The sequence below is a fragment of the Hyla sarda genome, chromosome 6 (assembly GCF_029499605.1).
Source record: "Hyla sarda isolate aHylSar1 chromosome 6, aHylSar1.hap1, whole genome shotgun sequence".
In the NCBI taxonomy this organism is placed as follows: domain Eukaryota; kingdom Metazoa; phylum Chordata; class Amphibia; order Anura; family Hylidae; genus Hyla; species Hyla sarda.
The window spans coordinates 254,748,176-254,771,183 of record NC_079194.1 but is presented as its reverse complement, the minus strand read 5'-3'; the positions used below and the strand labels follow the sequence as shown (position 1 = coordinate 254,771,183).

The 23,008-nt window shown below is 44.5% G+C and overlaps 2 protein-coding genes across 9 annotated transcripts in view; one reads left to right on the top strand and one right to left on the bottom strand.

Annotated features, from left to right (window-relative positions):
• LOC130276939 (reticulon-3-like) overlaps window positions 1-18,768 on the bottom strand; it is a 53,543-nt gene extending 34,775 nt beyond the window's left edge. The window contains exons 1-2 of one of the 3 annotated variants that reach the window (XM_056526982.1): window positions 18,629-18,768; window positions 12,536-12,625 (exon numbers count right to left, since the gene is read on the bottom strand). In XM_056526982.1, the coding sequence (XP_056382957.1) occupies window positions 12,536-12,611 (76 nt within the window). In that variant the 5' untranslated portion in view covers window positions 12,612-12,625; window positions 18,629-18,768. Of the gene's footprint in view, window positions 1-12,535; window positions 12,626-18,545; window positions 18,574-18,624 lie in introns of those variants that run through there. The other 2 variants (XM_056526981.1, XM_056526980.1) reach the window with 2 other exon arrangements.
• ATL3 (atlastin GTPase 3) overlaps window positions 18,468-23,008 on the top strand; it is a 56,055-nt gene continuing 51,514 nt past the window's right edge. The window contains exon 1 of one of the 6 annotated variants that reach the window (XM_056526985.1): window positions 18,468-18,605. Coding sequence is in view for 2 of the 6 variants with exons in the window: in XM_056526983.1 (XP_056382958.1) it covers window positions 19,370-19,451 (82 nt within the window). In the remaining 4 variants the exon portion in view is untranslated. Of the gene's footprint in view, window positions 18,606-18,753; window positions 18,884-19,000; window positions 19,270-19,333; window positions 19,452-19,695; window positions 19,720-23,008 lie in introns of those variants that run through there. The other 5 variants (XM_056526986.1, XM_056526990.1, XM_056526984.1 and 2 more) reach the window with 5 other exon arrangements.

Sequence of the window (23,008 nt, the reverse complement as noted above, 5' to 3'; positions counted from 1 at the left end):
ACACAACATAGGGGCCTGTTAGGCCAATAATGCTCCTGTGCAAAAAATAAATAAATAAAATAAAAACACCTTTGACGGGTGCTCCTGTGCCCAACTGGCTCCATTAGGCTTTGTTATGCAAGGTGCTGTAGGCAGTGTCATGTGGTCCCTTTTGGCCAATCAGATAAGCATCAAGCTATACTAAGATTTATAGAATATATCAGACTTTGTGTAAAGGAACAGTGAGGCAGTTGCCTAAAGCAAACAGATTCCAGCTTTCATTTTTCATAGGCCTTTTAAAAATGAAAGCTGGAATCTGATAGGTTGCCATAGGCAACTGCTCCGTTGTGCCTTTGCACAAGGCCTGATAATTCTCACGCTAAGATCTGAAAAGAGTAGGCAAGTATCCCCAATAAGGACCGACTTCTATATCATTTTTAAGCCATGAATGGACAGTCTCATGTGAATGAACAGAAAATAAATAAATAAAGTACGTTTACACGTATTGCATATACTGCGGATTTCACGCTGTATAAATCAATATAAATACCTGAACACAGTATCAAATCCACAACACATGCAGTACAATAGTAGTTATGATTATAATAATATTACAGCATCCAACCCCATGAAGAATACACTCGCATCTGTTGGCCGAATGCTTGTTCAGGTGACTGCTCTCTGCTGACCCAGCCCTTACCCATGTATAAATTGGCTCAGCTGAGCATGCATATGTTCCGAATGCGGAGGGGAGGCAAGCCGCTGCCAGACTCCTGACTCCTTAAAAGGGGTACTCCAGTGGAAAAAAATTTATTATTCTTTTTTTAATCAACTGATGCCAGAAAGTTGACAGATTTGTAAATTACTTCTATTAAAAAAATCTTGATCCTTCCAGTACTTCTCAGATGCTGTTATGATCCACAGGAAGTTATTTTCTTTTTGAATTTCCTTTCTGTCTTCCTTTCTTTCTTTCTGTCTGCTCTCTGCTGACACCTCTATCCATATCAGGAACTGTCCAGAGCAGGAGAGGATTTCTATGGGGATTTGCTCCTACTCTGGACATTTCCTAAAATGGACAGTGGTGTCAGCAGAGAGCACTGTGGTAAGGCAGAAAGTAAATTCAAAAAGAAAAAACTTTCTCTGGATCATAACAGCAGATGATAAGTAGTAATTTACAAATCTGTGTAACTTTCTGGCACCAGGTGAAAAAAAAAAAAAAAAAAAAAAAAAAATTATATGTTTTCCAGTGGAGAACCCCTCTAAAAGGGGTACTCCGCACCCCTAGACATCTTATCCCCTATCCAAAGGATAGGGGATAAGATGTCAGATCGCCGGGGTTCCGCTGCTGGGGGCCCCCGGGATCTCGGCTTCTGCACACACCTGTATCTGCTTCCACCTCACACCGGCAACGCTGGAGGCTTCGGATCCTAACCACAATGGCGGCAGAGCGTGACATCACAATTTCGCCCTGTGTGACATCACGCCCCGCCCCCTCAATGCAAGTCTATGGGAGGTCCGTCACGCTCTTCCGCCATTGTGGTCGGGATCCCAGCAGCAGGACCCCGGCGATCTGACATCTTATCCCCTATCCTTTGGATAGGGGATAAGATGTCTAGGGGTGCGGAGTACCCCTTTAAGTCTCCTAGCTCCTTAAGAACAAAACAAAGGGGCAAGCTGAAATCCAGCAGCCAGGTCCAGGTGTTGAGGGGAGTAGATAGGCTGCTGTATATGGTTGACTTAGAATAGGGCACCATTTATTATCTGCAAAAACAAAAAGTACCCCCTGACTAAATTAATTACATACCTCTATTAGTAAGCAATTTTGGCCTATATGAGTGCCATATATTCAGCTATACTAAAAATACCCTAAGCCAGGGTTTCCCAACCAGGGTGCCTGCAGCTGTTGCAAAACTACAACTCCCAGCATGCCCGGACAGCCAACGGCTGTCCGGGCATGCTGGGAGTTGTAGTTATGCAACAGCTGGAGGCACTCTGGTTGGGAAACCCTGCCCTAAGCACAGAATACTGCACGTAGCAACAGCTGGGTACACAGGCGCAGGACATACAATTTACTCAGAGTTTGGCAGATTTCACAAATGATGCATAAGACATATTGTTAAATAACCTGTAGGTGGTTTCTGGCAAAGAAATACTGTGACTGCTGCAGATTTCTACCCATCCACAGTACTGGCATACAGTCAGCATGAATAAATAGGCTCGAACTAGAAAACATAATAGCTATGTATCTACCTATACAGAATTAATTTTATTTCTAAAATCTTCGTAGGCTGAAATGAGGTAATAAACCATAATGCCTTATTTAATAAAGCGGAAACTTTAGGTTTGTCCCGGGGACTTTAGGACCTAAACGCACCTACGGTATCACTCGTAGCACTGGATCTTCATGTTCTCTCATTTACATTTCTACCCTGAGTCACACACAAGTGTGATATTTTTACAATGCCCATATATATATATATATATATATATATATATAGAATATAGTAAAGCAACTAAACACTAAAGTCTGATTCAATCACCAAGATAAATACATGAATTACATGTGGGTGGAGGTGCTTATAAATGACACATCTGCTTTAGCTGGAGAATCTACCTTCCAAAAATATCAACACGAGATTCCTTACCCCAGATCTCCACTACCCATCCTTCACTCCTGGGACTGTTGGCCTAAGGCCCTTATATAAGCTGGATGGACTGGTTATTGTACACTGATCAGCGGATGGCATAAAAGTCATTGGGAGAGATTTATCAACACTAAGAGAAAAAGCGGAGCAGTTGCCCACAGCAACCAATCAGGTTGTCCATTTAATTTTTTTAAAAGGCCTCTGAAAACTAAAAAGAAGCGATCTGATTGGTTTCAATGGCCTCTACACAGGCTTTGATAAATCTCCCCATTGTCTATTAGCCGCACATGTCCCAACGTAAAAAGGGGTGTGATGCTGACAAAAATAGAAGTCAACAGCCGTAAAGCAATCATTCACGTGATACTTCACCCTGGAAATCTGCGATAAAGGCTCAAACACTAAAGAATCTCCTCCTGGAGATATTCAGGTAGAGATTCTGTCTGGTGCAGACAAGGGCCGACATTTATCATTGTCTTTAGACTGTTTTCTGTGTCTAGAAAAGGCGCAAAAAAGGTGCAAGCAGGGTTTCTTTGCGTCTTTTTTGCACCTTTTGGTTTACACATTTCTGCTTATTTGGAGTTGCAATCCACATGATATGGAAGGATTTTATGAACTGCGCCTTTTTCATAAAAAGGCGCAGTTCATAAAACCCTTCCATGTCATGTGTATTGATATGGAGCAAAGCCACTGTAAAGTCTCTAAAACTACACCAGCCCAGACTTTTCTTTTCTTTTTGGTGTATGTGAAGAGAAATTTCAGAAAATTTTTACCTGCACAAAATTTATCATATACCCTGCGACTATTTAATAAATATGGCGCTCCTACACATTACCAGCACACAAAAAAAAGGTGTAGAAAAATGCTTCACTTACACCTACAATGATAAACGCTTCACTTACACCTACAATGATAAACGCTTCACTTACACCTACAATGATAAACGCTTCACTTACACCTACAATGATAAACGCTTCACTTACACTTACAATGATAAATGCTTCATTTACAACCACAATGATAAATGCTTCACTTACACCTACAATGATAAATGCTTCACTTACACCTACAATGATAAATGCTTCACTTACACCTACAATGATAAATGCTTCATTTACAACCACAATGATAAATGCTTCATTTACAACCACAATGATAAATGCTTCACTTACACCTACAATGATAAACGCTGTCCGGGAGTTTATCAAAATCTGTCCAGAGGAAAAGTTGACTAGTTGCCCATAGCAACCAGTTTGCTTCTTTCATTTTCAACAAGGCATCTACAAAATGTAAGAAGCGATCTGATTGGTTTCTATGGGCTACTTTTCCTCTGCACTGGTTTTGATAAATCTCCCCCAAGGGTCGCACAGAAATGTGCTGCCTCAATAGACAGCAATGAATTTCAGAGGGGATTCTGCTATAAGAATGAACAGTCATTCTTTTAGTGGAGTCTGGGGACCGGAATTTCCGAGGCGGAGGTTCCTAAGTGTGAATGGTGCATCAAAATCCCATTAAGAACAATGGGAGGCTGCTAACCGTATTTTCCCAAGTGACATTCCAGAGGGGAATTTCACTCTGAAAATACGTAGTGTGAAACTTAGAGCAGGTGTCAATTGACTTGTATATAGTCGACCAATGCTTGTATTGGGCAAGTGTGCCCGTCTGAAAGAAGCCTTAGGCTACTCTCACACTACTGTTGCGCCGGGTCCTGAAGGATATGTAATTAAGACATACACTATAAAAACCCTATATTCAAAATGGCCGCTCAAGGGTATCCACTAGTGCTTCTGCAATTGTTTAGCCCCCAAGGACCATATAAAACTCTGCAGCTTCCACTACATGCTGGCTAGGTGTCCTGAAGCCCACAAACAGCTCCTCACAAACAGCTCCTCACAAACAGCTCCTCACAAACAGCTCCTCACAAACAGCTCCTCACAAACAGCTCCTCACAAACAGCTCCTCACAAACAGCTCCTCACAAACAGCTCCTCACAAAACTACACGCTTCCCTATTCTAGAGATTGGTAATGCTCTTCGATCCAGTTATACCGATTAACCACCCTGCCCCAGTGTTTCCCAACCAGGGTGCCTCCAGGTGTTGCAAAACTACAAATCCCAGCATGCCTGGACAGCATTTGGCTGTCCGGGCATGCTGGGAATTGTAGTTTTGCAACAGCTAGAGGCACCCTGGTTGGGAAACATTGCCCTACCCCCTCATAAAAGGCACCGGGAATTTAACACCCCCCAATAGAATATGACAAGAAAATATCGACTGTAGTGTAGAAGACAGGAGATTTATCAAACTGTGAGAGAAAAAAAGTGGAGAGATTTTCCCACAGCAACCAATCACAGCTCAGCTTTCACTTTACCAGAGCTTGTTAGCTGAGCTGTGATTGGTTGCTGTGGGAAAATCTCTATGGGGTTAATGCTGCCGGGACCGGCGCTGCGGTGGGACTCCGGCTGTGAATGACAGCTGAGTCCCACCCGCGATCTCCTGCGCTGCCCGCGGCAGAGCAGGAGATCGCTTGGACGTATGCATACGTCCATTTGCGCGAACGTGTAATTCGCCTGGACGTATGCATACGTCCAATAGCGGGAAGGGGTTAAGGGAGTTCCCCTTTATGGAACTCCCTTAACCCCTTCCCGCTATTGGACGTATGCATACGTCCAGGCGAATTACACGTTCGCGCAAATGGACGTATGCATACGTCCAAGCGATCTCCTGCTCTGCCGCGGGCAGCGCAGGAGATCGCGGGTGGGACTCAGCTGTCATTCACAGCCGGAGTCCCACCGCAGCGCCGGTCCCGGCAGCATTAACCCCATAGATGCCGTGATCAGTTCTGATCACGGCATCTATGGTGTTTGCAGGGGGAGCGCTCTCCCCCTGCCCATCAACGGCGGCTCCGCGATAAAATAAGGGGGATCGAGGGTGTCCAAGACACCCTCGATCCCCCTTGAAGAGATAGGAGTGAGGTGGCAGGGTTGCCACCCCTCCTATCCCTGCTATTGATCGGCCGAGCGACCGACCAATAGCAGACTGGGGGCGGGGGGGTTAAAGTTCGGTTCCCCTCCGCTATGCCCACCCATCGGTGTCCGGGCACAGCGGGGGGAACCGTGTAGTAGCGGCGGCGGCGGCGGTCACTTACCCGGCGGAGCTCCAGATGACGGCGGCGGCTGTGATCACGGCGGCGGTGGAGGTGAGTATGACGCCGCGTGTCCGGGAATCTGTTGCCTAGCAACATCTGCAGGGCGACAGTTTAGAGAGTGGTCTCTAAACTGTCGCCCTCCAGCTGTTGCAAAACTACAACTCCCACCATGCCTTGACAGCTGTTTGCTGTGTTGGCATGCTGGGAGTTGTAGTTTTGCAAAATTTAGAGGGGTTCAGGCTGGAGATCACTGACAGTGGTCTCTAAACTGTAGCCCTCCAGATATTACAAAACTACAACTCCCAGCATGCCCAGACAGCAGTTTGCTGTCTTCGCATGCTGAGATTTGTAGTTTTGCAACATCTGGAGGGCCACAGTCTAGAGACTACTGTCAGTGATCTCCAGCCTGAACCCCTCTAAATCTTGCAAAACTACAACTCCCAGCATTCAGGAACAGCAAATGGCTGTCTCGGCATGCTGGGAGTTGTACTTGCGTGCCTCCAGCTGTTGCATAACTACATCTCCCAGCATTCCCTTTGGCAATCAGTACATGCTGAGAGTTGTAGTTCTGCAACAGCTGGAGGCACACTGGTTGGGAAATACCGAGTTAGGTAATAGGTTCTATTACCTAACTCAGTATTTTCCAACCAGTGTGCCTCCAGCTGTTGCAAAACTACAACTCCCAGCATGCACGTTCTGTCAGTGCATGCTGGGAGTTGTAGTTTCCCCCCCCCCCCCCTCCCATGTGAATGTACAGGTTACATTCACACTGGCGGCGGATTACAGTGAGTTCCCTGCTTCAAGTTTGAGCTGCAGCAGCCGCAGCTCAAACTCCTAGCGGGAGACTCCGTGTAATCCGCCGTCAGTGTGAACGTAACCTAAAAACACTACACTAACATAAAATAAAGAGTAAAAAACACTACATATACACACGTACACTAAATTGGTGATTTGCACAGGGATGGCTGATTTTACAGCGGTTCTGACATGAGTGCAAAACAATAAATACCCAAATGTGACCCCATTTTGGAAACTACACCCCTCACGGAATGTAACAAGGGGTACAGTGAGCATTTACACCCCACAGGTGTCTGACAGATCTTTGAAACAGGGGTCTGTGAAAATGAAAAATAAATTTTTTAATTTGCACAGCCCACTGTTCCAAAGATCCGTCAAATGCCAGTGGGGTGTAAATTCTCCCTGCACCCTTTATCACCTTCCATGAGGGGTGTAGTTTTAAAAATGGGGTCACATGTGGGGGGTCCACTGTTCTGGCACCACGGGGGGCTTTGGAAATGCACATGGCCAAATTCTCTCTCCAAATGCTCAATGATGCTCCTTCTCTTCTGAGCATTGTAGTTCGCCCCCAGTGCACTTCACGTCCACTTATTGGGTATTTCCATACTCAGAAGAGATGGGGTTACAAATTTTGGGGGGTATTTCTGCTATTATCCCTTGTAAAAATGTAAAATTTGGGGGAAAACAAGCATTTTAGTGTAAAAAAAATATTTTTTTTTTTACATATGCAAAAGTCGTGAAACACCTGTGGGGTATTAAGGTTCACTTTACCCCTTGTTACGTTCCCCAAGGGGTCTAGTTTCCAAAATGGTATGCCATGTGGTTTTTTTTTTTCTGTCCTGGCACCATAGGTGCTTCCTAAATGCGGCATGCCCCCAGAGCAAAATTTGCTTCCAAAAAGCCAATTGTGACTCCTCTTCTGAGACCTGTAGTGCGCCAGCAGAGCACTTTTCACCCGCATATGGGGTGTTTTCTGAATCGGGAGAAATTGGGCTTCAAATTTTGGGGGGTATTTTCTGCTATTACCTTTTTTTTAAATGTAAAATTTTTGCTAAACCAAGCATTTTTGGTAAAATTTTTTTTATTTTTTTTACATATGCAAAAGTCGTGAAACACCTGTGGGGTATTAAGGTTCACTTTATCCCTTGTTACGTTCCTCAAGGAGTCTAGTTTCCAAAATGGTATGCCATGTGTTTTTTTTTTGCTGTTCTGGCACCATAGGGGCTTCCTAAATGCGACATGCCCCCCCGAGCAAAATTTGCTCTCAAAAAGCCAAATATGACTCCTTCTCTTCTGAGCATTGTAGTTCGCCCGTAATGCACTTCAGGTCAACTTATGGGGTACCTCCATACTCAGAAGAGATGGGGTTACAAATTTTGGGGGTATTTTCTGCTATTAACCCTTGCAAAAATGTAAAATTTGGGGGGAAACACATTTTAGTGACATTTTTTTTTTTTTTTACATATGCAAAAGTCATGAAACACCTGTGGGGTATTAAGGCTCACTTAATTCCTTGTTCCTCAAGGGGTCTAGTTTCCAAAATGGTATGCCATGTTTTTTTTTTTTTGCTGTTTTGGCACCATAGGGGCTTCCTAGATGCAACATGCCCCCAAAAAACCATTTCAGAAAAACGTACTCTCCAAAATCCCCTTGTCGCTCCTTCGCTTCTGAGCCCTCTACTGCGCCCGCCGAACAATTTACATAGACATATGAGGTATGCGCTTACTCGAGAGAAATTGGGCTACAAATTCAAGTATAAATTTTATCCTTTTACCCCTTGTAAAAATTCAAAAATTGGGTCTACAAGAACATGCAAGTGTAAAAAATGAAGATTTTGAATTTTCTCCTTCACTTTGCTGCTTTTCCTGTGAAACACCTAAAGGGTTAAAACACTTACTGAATGTCATTTTGAATACTTTGGGGGGTGCAGTTTTTGTAATGGGGTCATTTATGGGGTATTTCTAATATGAAGACCCTTCAAATCCACTTCAAACCTGAACTGGTCCATGAAAAATAGCGAGTTTGAAAATTTTGTGAAAAATTGTAAAATTGCTGCTGAACTTTGAAGCCCTCTGGTGTCTTCCAAAAGTAAAAACTCGTCAATTTTATGATGAAAATATAAAGTAGACATATTGTATATGTGAATCCAAAAAAAAAAAATATTTGGAATATCCATTTTCCTTACAAGCAGAGAGCTTCAAAGTTAGAAAAATGCAAAATTTTCAATTTTTTCATCAAATTTTGGGATTTTTCACCAAGAAAGGATGCAAGTTACCACAAAAATTTACCACTGTGTTAAAGTAGAATATGTCACGAAAAAACAATCGCGGAATCAGATTGATAAGTAAAAGCATTCCAGAGTTATTAATGTTTAAAGTGACAGTGGTCAGATGTGCAAAAAAGGGCTGCGTCCTAGAGGTGAAAATGGGCTGTGTCCTTAAGGGGTTAAATCAACTGGTGCGAGAAAGTTAAACAGATTTGTAAATGAATTCTATTTAAAAAAAATCTTAATCCTTCCAGTACTTATTAGCTGCTGAATACTACAAAGGAAATTATTTTCTTTTTGGAACACAGAGCTCTCTGCTGACATCATGAGCACAGTGCTCTCTGTTGACATCTCTGTCCATTTTAGGAACTGTCCAGAGCAGCATTTGTTTGCTATGGGGATTTTCTCCTACTCTGGACAGTTCTTATAATGGACAGAGATGTCAGTAGAGAGCACTGCGGTCATGATGTCAGAGAGCACTGTTCCAAAAAGAAAACCATTTCATCTGTCGTATTCAGCAGCTAAGTAGTACTGGAAGGATTAAGATCTTTTAATAGAAGTAATTTACAAATCTGTTTAACTTTCTGGCACCAGTTGATAAAAAAAAAAAAAAAAAAACCTTTAAATGTTTATATCTGTATATGTTTACCCCCATATTTTGGCCAAATTGAGAAAAAAATTTAAACAGATGACATAAGCAGAAACCTGAGCAATCCATGAATGTACAATGTGAAAATAAAGAAAATTCTGTAAAGTAGCACTACTAGTCACATGTAATCCATAGACCCACAGATCAGTCAATCTACCAAGTGTCCTGGCTTTGATTTTCGCAAAAGTATGAAAAATAAATCTCAAGAAAAATGTGATTTCCTTTCTTTTAGGCCTTCATATAAATAATGGCAATGTGAATGCCCCCTTTAAGGGGTGCCCCAGACAATGCTGCTGCTTTAAAGCGTCCATGGACTGTATCTAATCTTGCAGCTCGGCCTTCTTATACTAGACTGAGCTGCAGGATCAGACAAGAGTGGGTTTGTTTTTCATAATTCCATAAAAATCCTATACAGAGAACCTGTCACCATAAAATATTCATCGTAGGGTACTTCATTTCTGTTACAGAATGCCAGAGGCCTCCTATGTATTAGGCGACTTCTTATCCCTGGACATTCCATCATGGGTTTTCCCTATAAAAAGTAGGACTAAATAAAAGATTAGTAGTATAGGGAAGATGTGAGACCAACCAACACTTATCACCTATCTACAGTATAGGTGATGAGTGCCCAACTGGAGAGGCTGCAACTGCCCCGTCCCCCTCCTATAATGCAAATGGTGGTCCTGTGTCCCCCATTTTTACTACAGTGGATATTTGACATTATTTCCGCTGCGCCATAAACAAGTTGTGTAGAAGAATAAAAAGACACAAGAGGTGCGCCCCTAGTGAGGACCGTTTGGGGAGATAAATCAGGGTGAAACAAAAGATGGGTCCTTACCCTTGGGTGTTGCGCTCAGCGCACAACACCTGCAGTGAATGAGAAGCAGGACAGCTGCCACGAGGAACTTCCCGGGTGTCGTCAGTCTCACCGGTAGCAAGGTATATGGAGAAATGAATGGAAAAAGAGTTCCTCTCAATGACAGCGCTGGTCCGGCGCCGTCATTGAGAGGAACTCTTTTTCCATTAATTTCTCCGTATAAAGTAGTTGTGTATTCTGGTATCTTCATCAGGTAAATAAAGTAACAGCCCACACCCAACCACCTTTCCATTTTATTTTATTTTTAAAATATTTTTTTATTAGTTTTCAATGAAAAAGTAACAACAAACGCTTCAAACAACCCCAAGAGGAGCACCCACTACCCCATCCGTACCAAATGACATAATGGTCAATAAGACAGGGTGTAAGAATAAGCAATCTGTCTTCCAAAGATCACAAGACATTATAATTAGGCGGGTAAGGGGTATCAGGGATCTCTGAGAACAACCAACACCAGTAACACCACAACCGATCACACACACCAGAACACATCCTAGGAGCTCACCATCCATCCCATTAATAACACAGACTGGGAGGCATCACGAATCGGAGGATCTGTAAAGACATTTAACATCATCCACGGCACCCACACCTTATTGAATTTCTTGGGACATCGTTACATAGTTCATAAGGTTGAAAAAAAAGACCAGAGTCCATCAAGTTCAACCTATATCCCTACTGAGTTGATCCAGAAAAAGAAAAAACCCTCATACTAGAGGTAAAAATTCCTTCCCGAATCCAAATATGGCATCAGAATAAATCCCTGGATCAACGTTCTGTCCCTATAAATCTAACATACATAACCAGCGATGTTATTACTCTCCAAAAATGCATCCAGACCCTCTTTACAGAGTTCCCCATGACCACCTCCTCCGGGAGAGAATTCCACAGTCTCACTGCTCTTACAGTAAAGAACCCCCATCTGTGCTGGTGTAGAAACCTTCTTTCCTCTAGACGTAGAGGATGCCCCCTTGTTATAGTCCTGCAGGAACTCATGGGAACAGAATTCCTGCACTTTTTCCACAGCAGGAACGCAGTTCCCATTAGCAGGAGTCCTGCATAAGACTGAATGAGCATGTCTCGGGCACTAACCACCATAGAATAATGTGCCTTAACCACTTCTTTCCACATTTCCTCTGAGAGACTAGGAATATCATCGACCCACTTAAGTTGAACCACCTTTCCATTTAAAGGGGTAATCTGCCCCAAAACATCTTATCCCTAGCCAAAGGATAGGGGATAAGATGTCTGATCGCGGGGGTCCTGCCACTGGGGACGTCAGCGATCTCCCTGCTGCACCCGGTGTTCGTTTAGGGCGTTGGGTGCAGCGCCGGAGGCTCGTGGGGTCACGGCCGTGCCCACTCGTGATGTCACAACCACACCCCCTCCAATAGACTTGCATTGAGGGGGCATGGCCATGACATCACGGGTAGGGCATGGCCATGATGTCACGAACCTCCTCCCCGCATCACTAGTCATCCGGCACGGAGCAAAGTCCGCTCTGTGCACTGGATGTATGTGGTGAGGCAGCCCAGATCGCGGGGGTCCCCAGAGGTGGGATCCCTGCGCTCATATCTTATCCCCTATCCTTTGGACAGGGATAAGATGTCTAGGGGCAGAGTACCTCTTTAACAAAGGTGACACAGGACCCCCCCCCCCCCCCCCCCCATTTGTGTTGTTAGAGGTGGACACAGCAGTAGGCCCTTTACCAATCACACTAAGAACAATGTAAATGATGCTGGAAGGAATAGAAAACAGTCAGAACCATGATCTATCTTCTGATGCTTTGTAACTGGCCACATGACAAATAGGCAACCCAGCTTATGTTATTGGCAAAAAAAGCGTTCTATGACTGGGCCCTTCTCTGCTACGTCCCATATAATTTACATCGGCAGCAGAAGAGGGAGATCATGGTAACGTCTTGCAGCGGTCACTCTATAAACACCAATATATTTATAGGGAAATCAGGTGACAGGTCCTCTTAAAGACCTACGGTGTTTTTCGCCTACATAATATGTATAGATCGGTCTTAATGTATAAGGTTCATTGAAAAGCAAATATCTACATGTGTAAACCATGAGTTTGCAGCCTCACCATTGAGTCATAAGGTGTGTTCATGCATATAAAGAAGAATGGCTCAGGTCACAGTACTTTATGATTAGAGAGATGGGAAATCTACCTGCACAGCTGCCGCCCTTCTCTCCAGCCGATGAGGAGGAGATGAGTGAAGACTGAGGTCCACCAGTTTCGGCCATGTTGCTGCCAATCACTGCATTTAGATAAAAATGGATGTTTTAGAATGAAGGAACATAATACCAGTAAATACAATGTCTACACTACAAGGAGGGATCGGCTACAACATCACATAGTAGTAGAGCAAGAGATATAAATAGCCCTATCAATTCTAGTCTTAAGTAAACTGCTGGGTTCTTATCATAGCCAAACACAGAGACTCTCTAAGATCTAGGCCGGCTTCCAATGAGCGGAATATGGCTTCAAGTCCTGGCGAACCACACAGCCAATTTATGTCATCAGATGCAATGTAGGGCCAGGACTTGCATAAAGTAATATGGACACAAAAGTGTATCCGGATCACGCTCTTGTGAAAGCGGCCTTAGAGATATAGTAGATTTTTTTATGTCTCTATGTATAATAACATTTCTAAGAGTTACAGCATCTTCATTCTGTCCATCCAATGTTATGTCTCATTCCAGACGGATCTCATGGTGGGGGGACCCCATTTATTAAAGTGTTCCTCCAATGTAAAAAGGTGTCGTCCAGGGAAAATGTGTATTTAACCTATGTGCCCAGACGGCACAATACAGTGTTTCCAAATAAGGGTGATTCCAACTGGTGCAAAACAACAAATCCCAGCATGCCCAGACCAGGTGCTGATACCAAAGGCTATGAGGGAGGTAAATAGAAGTTTTTGTTTTATTATGCAGTCTGGGCACATCTGCTCTCCATCCTGATGCCCACTGAACACTCCAGCCTGGTCAAACCATCAAGTAGATGCTAAACCTCTCTGGGTGGCAGCGTATCGTGAATAAGACTCGGATCGGGGGCTGAAGATCAAGCAGCAGCTGACTTTTCTCTAATGTGTATGGTGGTTCACATGGCAAACTGAAGAGACACAAATTCTGCCTCAAGAGCTGAGTGGAAGTGATGCATGTAGGTTTTAAAGGGGTACTCCATTGGCCAGCATTTGGAAGTAAATGTTCCGAACGCTGTTTTTTGCGCTGCAGAGGTCCCCCACACCCCTCGTGACATCATGGCCACACCCCCTCAATGCTGGTCTATGGGAGGGGTGTGACAGCTGCCATTAAAGTCAATATATTATCCTGTCTGGTCATCAGATGGGTTGTTGATCCGGTGACCACACAACGTCAAGTGAGTTTTGTGTATAAGTCCTATTGATTAGAATATTACTTGTACACAAAATCCGAAGCCTCGGCAGCTCGATTGCCCAGTGTGAAGACCCATCTCTCCATGCCTGAATACTGGGGAAGACACTTCTGTCAGCTGATTTTTTTTTGTGATCTGCGCTACAAGACACATGCACACATGACACAGCAATAAATCCAATCATATCTGTCATTTCAGTGCTAAAACTTATAAAATCATGATTTCCTTCTCAGCTCAAGGTACCAAATATGACTGAACACATGGCTCTATTATCTAGTCTGCAGTTCATATCACAAAACTCAGCTGACAACGTCTCTCCAGTTATACAGTCCCACCCAACCTTAAGGCATGAAGAGATGCGTCTGTACACTGGACAGTCAGGTTGCCTATAGGCATTGGTTTTCAAGGTACTCTGGGGAGAGGGTTGCTTTCTTTTATACATATTTGGCCAAAGAGAGGGTAATTTAAAAGAAAAAAAAAAAACACACTTCCTTCTTCACTCCCGCAGATTCCTGCTGTGCCGCCTCAGCTGGTGAGTGGGCATGACGTCACGTCCATAAACCTGGACGTACTGCACAGCAGGGACCAGATCTTAACAGAACCGAGAGCGAGAAAGGCAAGTGTGGAGTTTCGGGTTTATTTTTTGCTTTTTTTCACCCACTCCCAAGCCAAACACTTAAAGCTCTGTCAGGACCACACCTTTAATTGGGTCTACCATACTGATGGTCTATCCGCTGTTAAGACCCTAAGGTTAGGTTCAGACTACGGAATTTCCGCCTGCTATTACGATTTGAAATTGCAGGCGGAAATTCCGCTTGCTAAAATGTATAGTGAAGTGAATGGGTTTCCGTTCACAAATTTACACTTCGGAATTTGTGAAGCGGAATTTGAGAAGGGAAAATCCGCTCGGAAATTTCCGCCTGAAGAATGGTGTTGCTCTTTCTTCAGGCGGAAATACTCATGGAACACATTGCAGTCTATTGGAATCTCCGGGCGGAAATTTCCTGCCCAGAGATTCCATAGTCTGAACCCGAACAAGAAAAAAAGGAAAGGCGCTCCTTGTGCAGTAACGTAGGAGGTAAGGGGATAAGGAGATTCAATACCGCTTACCAGATGGGGTTGTGTAACAACATACACAATGGTAAAGGTGCGTAGTTAGATAAGGTCCATCTGCAGCCTTCCTGGATAAAGAAGAGTATTGTAGAGAAGGGCTTCGTTTGAACCAGGATTTGTGGCGCTGATTAGGACACAGGATCGGGATAACATCCATCAGAGTTTATTACCAATAATGCAACGTGTTTGGCTGCGCATGCGCAGCCAAACACGTTGCATTATTGGTAATAAATTCTGATGGATGTTATCCCGATCCTGTAAGGCCTGTGTCCTAATCAGCGCCACGAATCCTGGTTCAAACGAAGCCCTCCTCTACAGTAGTCAGAACCTAGCCTAAATATCTGATTCTTAAGACACCCTTGTTCTTCAGCTGACTGTAGGGGCTGCAGCACTGGGGCCTCTTAGTTCTTTACCAGACTTAGCTCCATACCCTGGATCAATGAACTGGTAAATGGCAGCCCCGTCAGTCAGCTGATACCACCCTATATTGATGGTCTAAAGGTGCCCATACATCTCAGATTAAAGTCAGCTGACTGTATGAAGTGTATGGGGCCTCGCAATTCTCCTCCGACAGCACGTCAGTGGAGAGAAGGGGATTGCACCTTGAATTTTTACCACCTGACTATTGATCCGGGAAAGATAAGCTGCTTGTGGATTATCCTTCCCCACAGAGCAGTGGTTCCTAACCAGTGAGCTTCCAGCTGTTGCAAAACTACAACTCCTAGCATGCCTAGAGCCTTTGGAAGTCCATGCATGTTGGTAGGTGTAGTATTGCAACAGTTGGAAGTGCACTGGTTGGGAAACACTGCCATTCCTGTGTATGTGAAAATATATGGTCACCTTAAAGGAGTAGTCCAGTGGTGACTCAGTGGTTTACAACTTATCCCCTATCTTAAGGATAGGGGATAAGTTGCAGATTGCGGGGGGTCTGCGATCTCCTGTACAAAGCCCCGAGAGCCCGCGGGAAGGGGGCGTGTCGACCTCCGCACGAAGCGGTGGCCGACACGCCCCCTCAATACAACTCTTTGGCAGAGCTGAAGCGCTGCCTTCGGCAATCTCCGGCTCTGCCATAGAGATGTATTGAGGGGGCGTGTCGGCCGCCACTTCGTGCGGGGGTCGACACCCACTATCTGGCCGGAGAGCCGGGGCCCTGTACAGCGAGATCGCAGGGGGCCCCAGCGGTCGGACCCCCCGCGATCTCAAACTTATCCCCTATCCTTAGGATAGGGGATAAGCTTTTCACCACTGGACTACCCCTTTAAGGCCCCTTTCACACTACAGGTATCATCCTGTAAAAAAACGTTATTACTCCCGTCATATATTCCTGAAAACCGCCCCCCCAAAAAATCCCATTCATATCAATGGGATTTTTTGACCATCCTTTTGCATCAGGCATGTCCGTTTTCACTAATCTCCATCATTTTTGTTCCGGCACAAAAGACTGTGCATGCATACATTTTTGTTCCGGCAAAAATAAAAGGTGAAATAACGTCTTAAAAAATTTAACATTGAAGTCTATGGGAAATGGATGTTTACAAAGAACATCCGTTATCCGTTTTTTTATGATCCGTTTTTGTACTGAGCATGCTCAGTACAGCATTACAACCTGGAAGTCACATGGAAATGACTATAACGGGTGATAACGGATGGCACAAGTCCGTTATTTTTACAGAATGTCCATTAAAATTGGTCAGTTATCTGTTGTATTCAGTTTTATCCATTATTGCTGAATAACGGATGTCAGAATGCAGGAACATTACTGTAGTGTGAAAGGAGCCTAAAAGACTGCAGCATTGAAAGTTTCTTTTCCAAAACATGCCCAGGATGTCGCCATTTAAAAAAAAAAAAAACTAAAAAAAAGAAACACAAGACTTGTCTGCCGCCACTGCTTGGGGGCCTCTAGTATCGCTGTCCCGTCCCCCGCTGCGGTCCTTTTCCTGCTCCTTGTGGTTATACAGTTCAGCTAGTCGCAGGCAGCAGTAATGTCCCACCTCGGCCAGTGATAGGCTGACTGGTTGTGTGACATACTGGGCCCCAGCATCAGGAAAAGAGTGGGGCAGGGGCTTTATACATCCCACTGCTGCACAGCCCATCACCGGCCGGGGTGGGACATCTCCGCAACTGATGCTTAGCTGCTCTGCAGTGAGACACATTGAGCAAAAGAAAAGGACATCAATGGAGAACAGAAGCGGGAAACTAGGGGTAGGGAGGCAAGTCCGGTTTGTTTGTTTTTTAATGGGGATATTCTGGGCATGCTTGCAAATAACCAGTTAATTGCTGGACTATAGATGACACGCACATCATGAATTGTCTATGGAAGCGCCAGAGATACCCGAGAGATGTACTCATAAAGAATGCATGGAGCACATGTCAACCCCACGCAGCAGGGAGATTCAGGATCCTGGTTCAGTAGATCGCAGGGGATCCCAGCAGCTGTGGCCCCCCCCCCCCCCCCTTGCTACACCTCCCAACATGTCAAGACATGAGCATGCTAGGAGTTGTAGTTTAGCAAAAGCTAGATAACCAGAGACTGGCTATAGACCTGTAAATCATGCTTCAGAAATCCAGCAGATCATTAGCCTAAATCACTAATAAATCAGGCGTCCATTTCCCCCCCCCCCCCCCAAGTCATCTCATCCCCAAGGACACACACCCATCTACATGGAGCCATAATGGATGACAGATGCGTTTACAGTCTATGGACCAGAATGCAGATACAGCATCTCTAACCTGATCTGTGGTTCCCAACCAGGGTGCCTCCAGGTGTTGCAAAAGTACAACTCCCAGCAGAAGCCTGTCTGGGCATGCCGGGAGTTGTAGTTTTGCAACAGCTGGAGGCGCACTGGTAGGGAAACACTGATCAAGTATAAAACATGTCTCTAATTCAGACTAATGCTAACATATCTACTGCCAGGTATACAGTGATCTTCATGTGCAATATATATATATATATATATATATATATATATATATATATACACACACACACACACACACACACACAAATATAGTCCACCCATACAGTGTATGTGTGTATATATATATCTCCATTAACTGTATAGAGGCAAGCTCAGCCCCATCATACAGAATACACACATATACACGCACGATATACAGGAAAACTCAGCCCAATCATACAGAATACACACACACACACAGGTAAACACAGCCCCATCATACAGAGAACACACACATATATATATATATATATATATATATATATATATATATACACACACACACACACACACACACACACACACACACCCTATATACAGGCAAACAAAGGCCATCATACAGAATACACACATACACGCACGCTATACAGGAAAACTCAGCCCAATCATACAGAATACACACATATATCCTATATACAGGTAAACCCAGCCCCATCATACAGATGCACATATATATATATATATATATATATATATATACACATACACACACACACACACACACACACCCTATATACAGGAAAACTCAGCCCATCATACAGAATACACACACACATATATATATATATATATATATATATATATATACACCCTATATACAGGCAAACACCGGCCATCATCCAGCGCACACACGCACAATACAGCGCAGCCATCATGACAATGCGGGAGGCTAGGAGACAAGACAGACTGGACAGCAGGATACAGAAAACGCACCCGTCCGCTCCATTCATACAATAGCGATACCACAGAGGACACGGCCATAACATGCATACGGTAAATAGACAATATATACGTGCGTATTCCCGTCCTTCTCCTATCACCGAGCGAACAGGCGCGACACCGACACAATGACGCAGCGAACGGGCGACGTTAGCGGAGGGCGGGGCTATTCCTGGAGGGGGCGGTGTCACCGAGCCAGCAGAAATTATAACATTAGGGCGTCGTCCGAAGGGTTAAAGGCGGGCTAATGAGAGGGGCGCTTAATGAGCATGCGTGCTCTCTGCGGCCACAGGTTCCGCCCTTGTACAAAACTTTATTAGCAATGGTCTAAGGTGACAACACACACACGAGAATTTGTTTTGGCAGAGTGTACCCTACAACACGTTAACGTGGACAGAAACCCAGACCTGACGTTTAGTTAATATTATGACTTGTATTCTAAATCATGCCATTGCGATATTTCGCTTTACGGCTGGTAAAGTTGAAGCCGTTTAATGGCGTTATAAAGTTGTGCGTTCAGATGAAATTGAGGGAGCGGTTGTTTTGATAAAGATAGGATATTCAAAAAAAGTTCGCTAAGTGACTCGGGAATTGTAGTCCACGTGAACGTTTCCCAGTGAGTAAAGATCCGTTGGCGGGACTACATTTCCCATCACGCCGCGGTATATGTCGCTTGCTCCGCCTTGTCTCCCGTCGAAAGCATTCCGGAAAGCTTCAGGTTGGTTGTCAGCGAGAAGTTGGGGGTGCTCTCTGCTAGATATCATGGGGAGTAGTGTCTGTATTGTGTGAAGAGTTTTGTGGTAACATTAGAAGCCGCCATGTGTAGTGAGATAGCGGAAGTGGTAGGATTCCTTCTAACAGGCTGTGGAGAGGAGAGACTTCCCTTCATACCTAGTGGTGGCAAGTACAGATGCGTTTTGGCTGCGTTAGTCCTTGTCAGTTCTGTCAAAAATTCTGCAGTTGCCCATAGCAACCAATCAGAAACCAGCTTTTTTTTTTTTTTTTTTTTTTTTGCTCTCTAGTGCAGTGTTCCCAACCAGTGTGCCTCCAGCTGTTGCAAAACAACTCCCAGCATGCATTTGGCTGTCCGGGCATGCTGAGAGTTGTAGTTATGTAACATGGACATCACGCCCCACACATCAAGACATCACAGGGATATGTCTTAAAGGTATTTAAAAGTATCCATAGATGTCAAAGGGTAGATCTAAAGCTGTAAGCCCACCCAGTCTTCACCCCCAGTCTGGGGGACCCAGACCACCCCGGGCTAAGGTGCCGACACAACCGTATCACGCTCAGCGAAGTACCGTACATGAGCCCTTTTCTGATGTATGGCACTCGTACACGGAACTTTGCTAAGCATGGAAGGCTGCTATGGCAACTGTACCATCCACCGTGGTCTACAGCTGGAGCTAACAATAGCGTGGGTATATTTTTGTCTTGCTTTTTGTCATTATCCTCAATATTATTATTATATTTAAATTTTTTAATGGTAAAGGAATGTGTAGGTCACTGACCACTTATGTCCCCCACAAAAAAATCATAAACAAGTGAAAACTTTTTTTTTTCCCCTGCAATTGAGGTCTTTAGGAAATGTATTGAAAGGTAAAGCTTTGCGCTTTCTTACATTAGACGCGTATGATTTAGTGCTGGGCGGTATACTGGTTCATACCGAATACCGAAATTTTTGTGCTGCACGGTATGAATTTTAACCCATACCGCAATACCGGTTTGGCCCCTCCCCCTCGGGAATGAATGAATCAGCCCAGTGCTGCACTGTCCCCACATTGGGGAACTGCTCACATGTCACCAGCAAGCGCTGCCCCCCCCCCCCAATTAATTATCAACCCAGCGCTGTCCCCATCGGGGTAAATACTCACATATCATCCGCAAGCTCTGCCCCCCCCCCCCCCCAATTAATTATCAGCCCAGCTCTGACCCGATCGGGGTAAATACTAACATATCACCCGCAAGCGCTGCCCCCCCCCCCTCCAAATTAATTATCAGCCCAGCTCTGACCCCATCGGGGTATATACTCACATATCACCCGCAAGCGCTGCTCTCCTGTTTGTTGCGGCCGCCGGCGCTGACACTCTCTTTACCAGTGGTCTTCAACCTGCGGATCTCCAGATGTTGCAAAACTACAACTCTCAGCATGCTGGGAGTTTTAGTTTTGCAACATCTGGAGGTCCGCAGGTTGAAGACCACTGCTTTATACTGTCTGGTATCCCTATGCCTGGGCTGCAAAAAATAAACAAAATAAACTTTAACTCACCTCCCATTGGTCCGATACTGGCCTCATCTGCTTCCTGGGGATGGGAACGCCGGACAGCCGTCAGCCTATCACCGGCCGCAGCGATGTTCTGCCTCAGACGCTGATAGGCTGAGCGCACTGTCATGTAAGAAGCCGGACAGAGCTCCTTACATGACAGTGCGCTCAGCCTATCCCGGCCGGGGCGGGACATCGCTGCGGCCGGTGATAGGCTGACGGCTGTCTGTAGTCCCCGTCCCCAGCGTAAGGCCGACATCGGAACATGCGTTAGTTTATTTTGTTTACCTTTTGCAGCCCGGGCATAGGGATACAGTATAGGGATACCGCTCAGTATAGAGAGTGTCAGCGCCGGCAGCCGCAACAAACAGGAGGACAAGGAGGGCAGCGCTTGCGGGTGACATGTGAGTATTTACCCCAATGGGGGCCGCGCTGGGCTGACAATTAATTTGGGAGAGGAGGAGGAGGAAATACCGTTATATATACCGTGGAACCGCCAAAAGTTACAAAAATACAGCGATACACACATTTGGTCATACCGCCCAGCCCTAGTATGTTTATTTCCAAGTACCCTATTGGAGACCCCCCCCCCCTCTAGTGTTTGGCACTTAAAGTGAACTGTGGCCAGACAAGAGGAACTGTTAAAAAAAGGAAACATTTATATATTTCAAACCCCATGCAAAACATATTCAAATGTATAGCAATACATTTTGACAGATAAGTAAAAAAAAAAAAAGTAAATATGGATTTTTTTTTTTGTTTTTGATCATACATCAAACGTGCTGCATGCTTTTATAGGTGTGAACCTATACCTAGAACCTAGGCTGGGCTCACCCCTGCCTTGTCTTTTTCATTGTTCTGCTTCCTCATTGGAGAAAAAACGACAGAATAAACACCAAGGGCGGATCTGTCATGACCGTTGACGTTATTGGGGGCCACTGAGTTCCTATCATGGTGCAGCATTTTACCAGACAAAATATCGTAACATGCTACACTATTTTGTCTGGTATTTTTGACAGAACCTGCAGTTGAGCCTTATATCTGACAACCCATAAAGTTATGGATGAATGTCCCTTGTGTAAACACTCTCCTTTTTTTTTTTTTTTTTTTTTTTTTTTTACTATGTACATAGTGCTGCCTATAATCCCTTCTCCCCTTCCCTTTAGCCTGTCATCATTATTATCATCATCAGTCTCCGTTCACTGCTTAGGCCAGGGCTGCTTTTATGATTTAACCTTGCTTTGATCCTTTCTGCTCACATACCACCTTGCCAAGCCTATCCATCAGATACCACCCCCTCCCACCACATTCCCTCTATAGGACTGTAGTGTAAATTCATCATCTGTCAGCACAGTGCCAGCCTGTTCAGTCATGTGTGTGTTTTCACAAGCAGAGATAAGTGCTGTGTTGTGTTTGGCAATAGAAGTAAGGAAAAGGAAGTCCAGGTGTGAGTTCTGCTTGTAAACATCCCAACTTTGGTTGAGAAAATGAGAAATGGCAGTTAAAGCAGGAAAATCACTTCTTCACCACTTTGAACCAAACCATAAAAGCTTTAAAAAAAATTATTCAGGTACGCTTCACCATCAATGTCTAGATCATTGTTTTCCAACCAGTGTGCCTCCAGCTGTTGCAAAACTACATCTTCCAGCATGCTTGGACATTGTTTAGCTGTCAAGGTATGCTGAAAGTTGTAGTTTAGCAACAGCCCGAGGCACCCTGGTTGGGAAACACTGGGTAGATACAGCAGCATTTTGTTAACATAATTCCTGTTAAAAACTTGTTTTGTTTTGCAGGATCTAACGTAGTACAGTCCCTTTAAATCAGTGGTCTCAAACTGTGGTCCTCCAGATGTTGCAAAACTTCAACTCCTGTCCGGGCATGCTGGGAGTTGAAATTTTTCAACATCTGGAGGGCCACAGCTTGAGACCACTGCTTTAAATAGTAGGTTAATGGGGTATTCCAGGAAATTTTTTTTTTTTTTTTTTTAACTATCAACTGGCTCCAGAAAGTTAAACAGATTTGTAAATTACTTCTATCAAAAAATCTTAATCCTTCCAGTAGTTATCAGCTGCTGAAGTTGAGTTGTTCTTTTCTGTCTCACAATAGTGCTCTCTGCTGACACCTCAGGAAATGTCCGGAGGATAAGAAGTTTGCTATGGGGATTCGCTCCTACTCTGGACAGCTTCCGAGA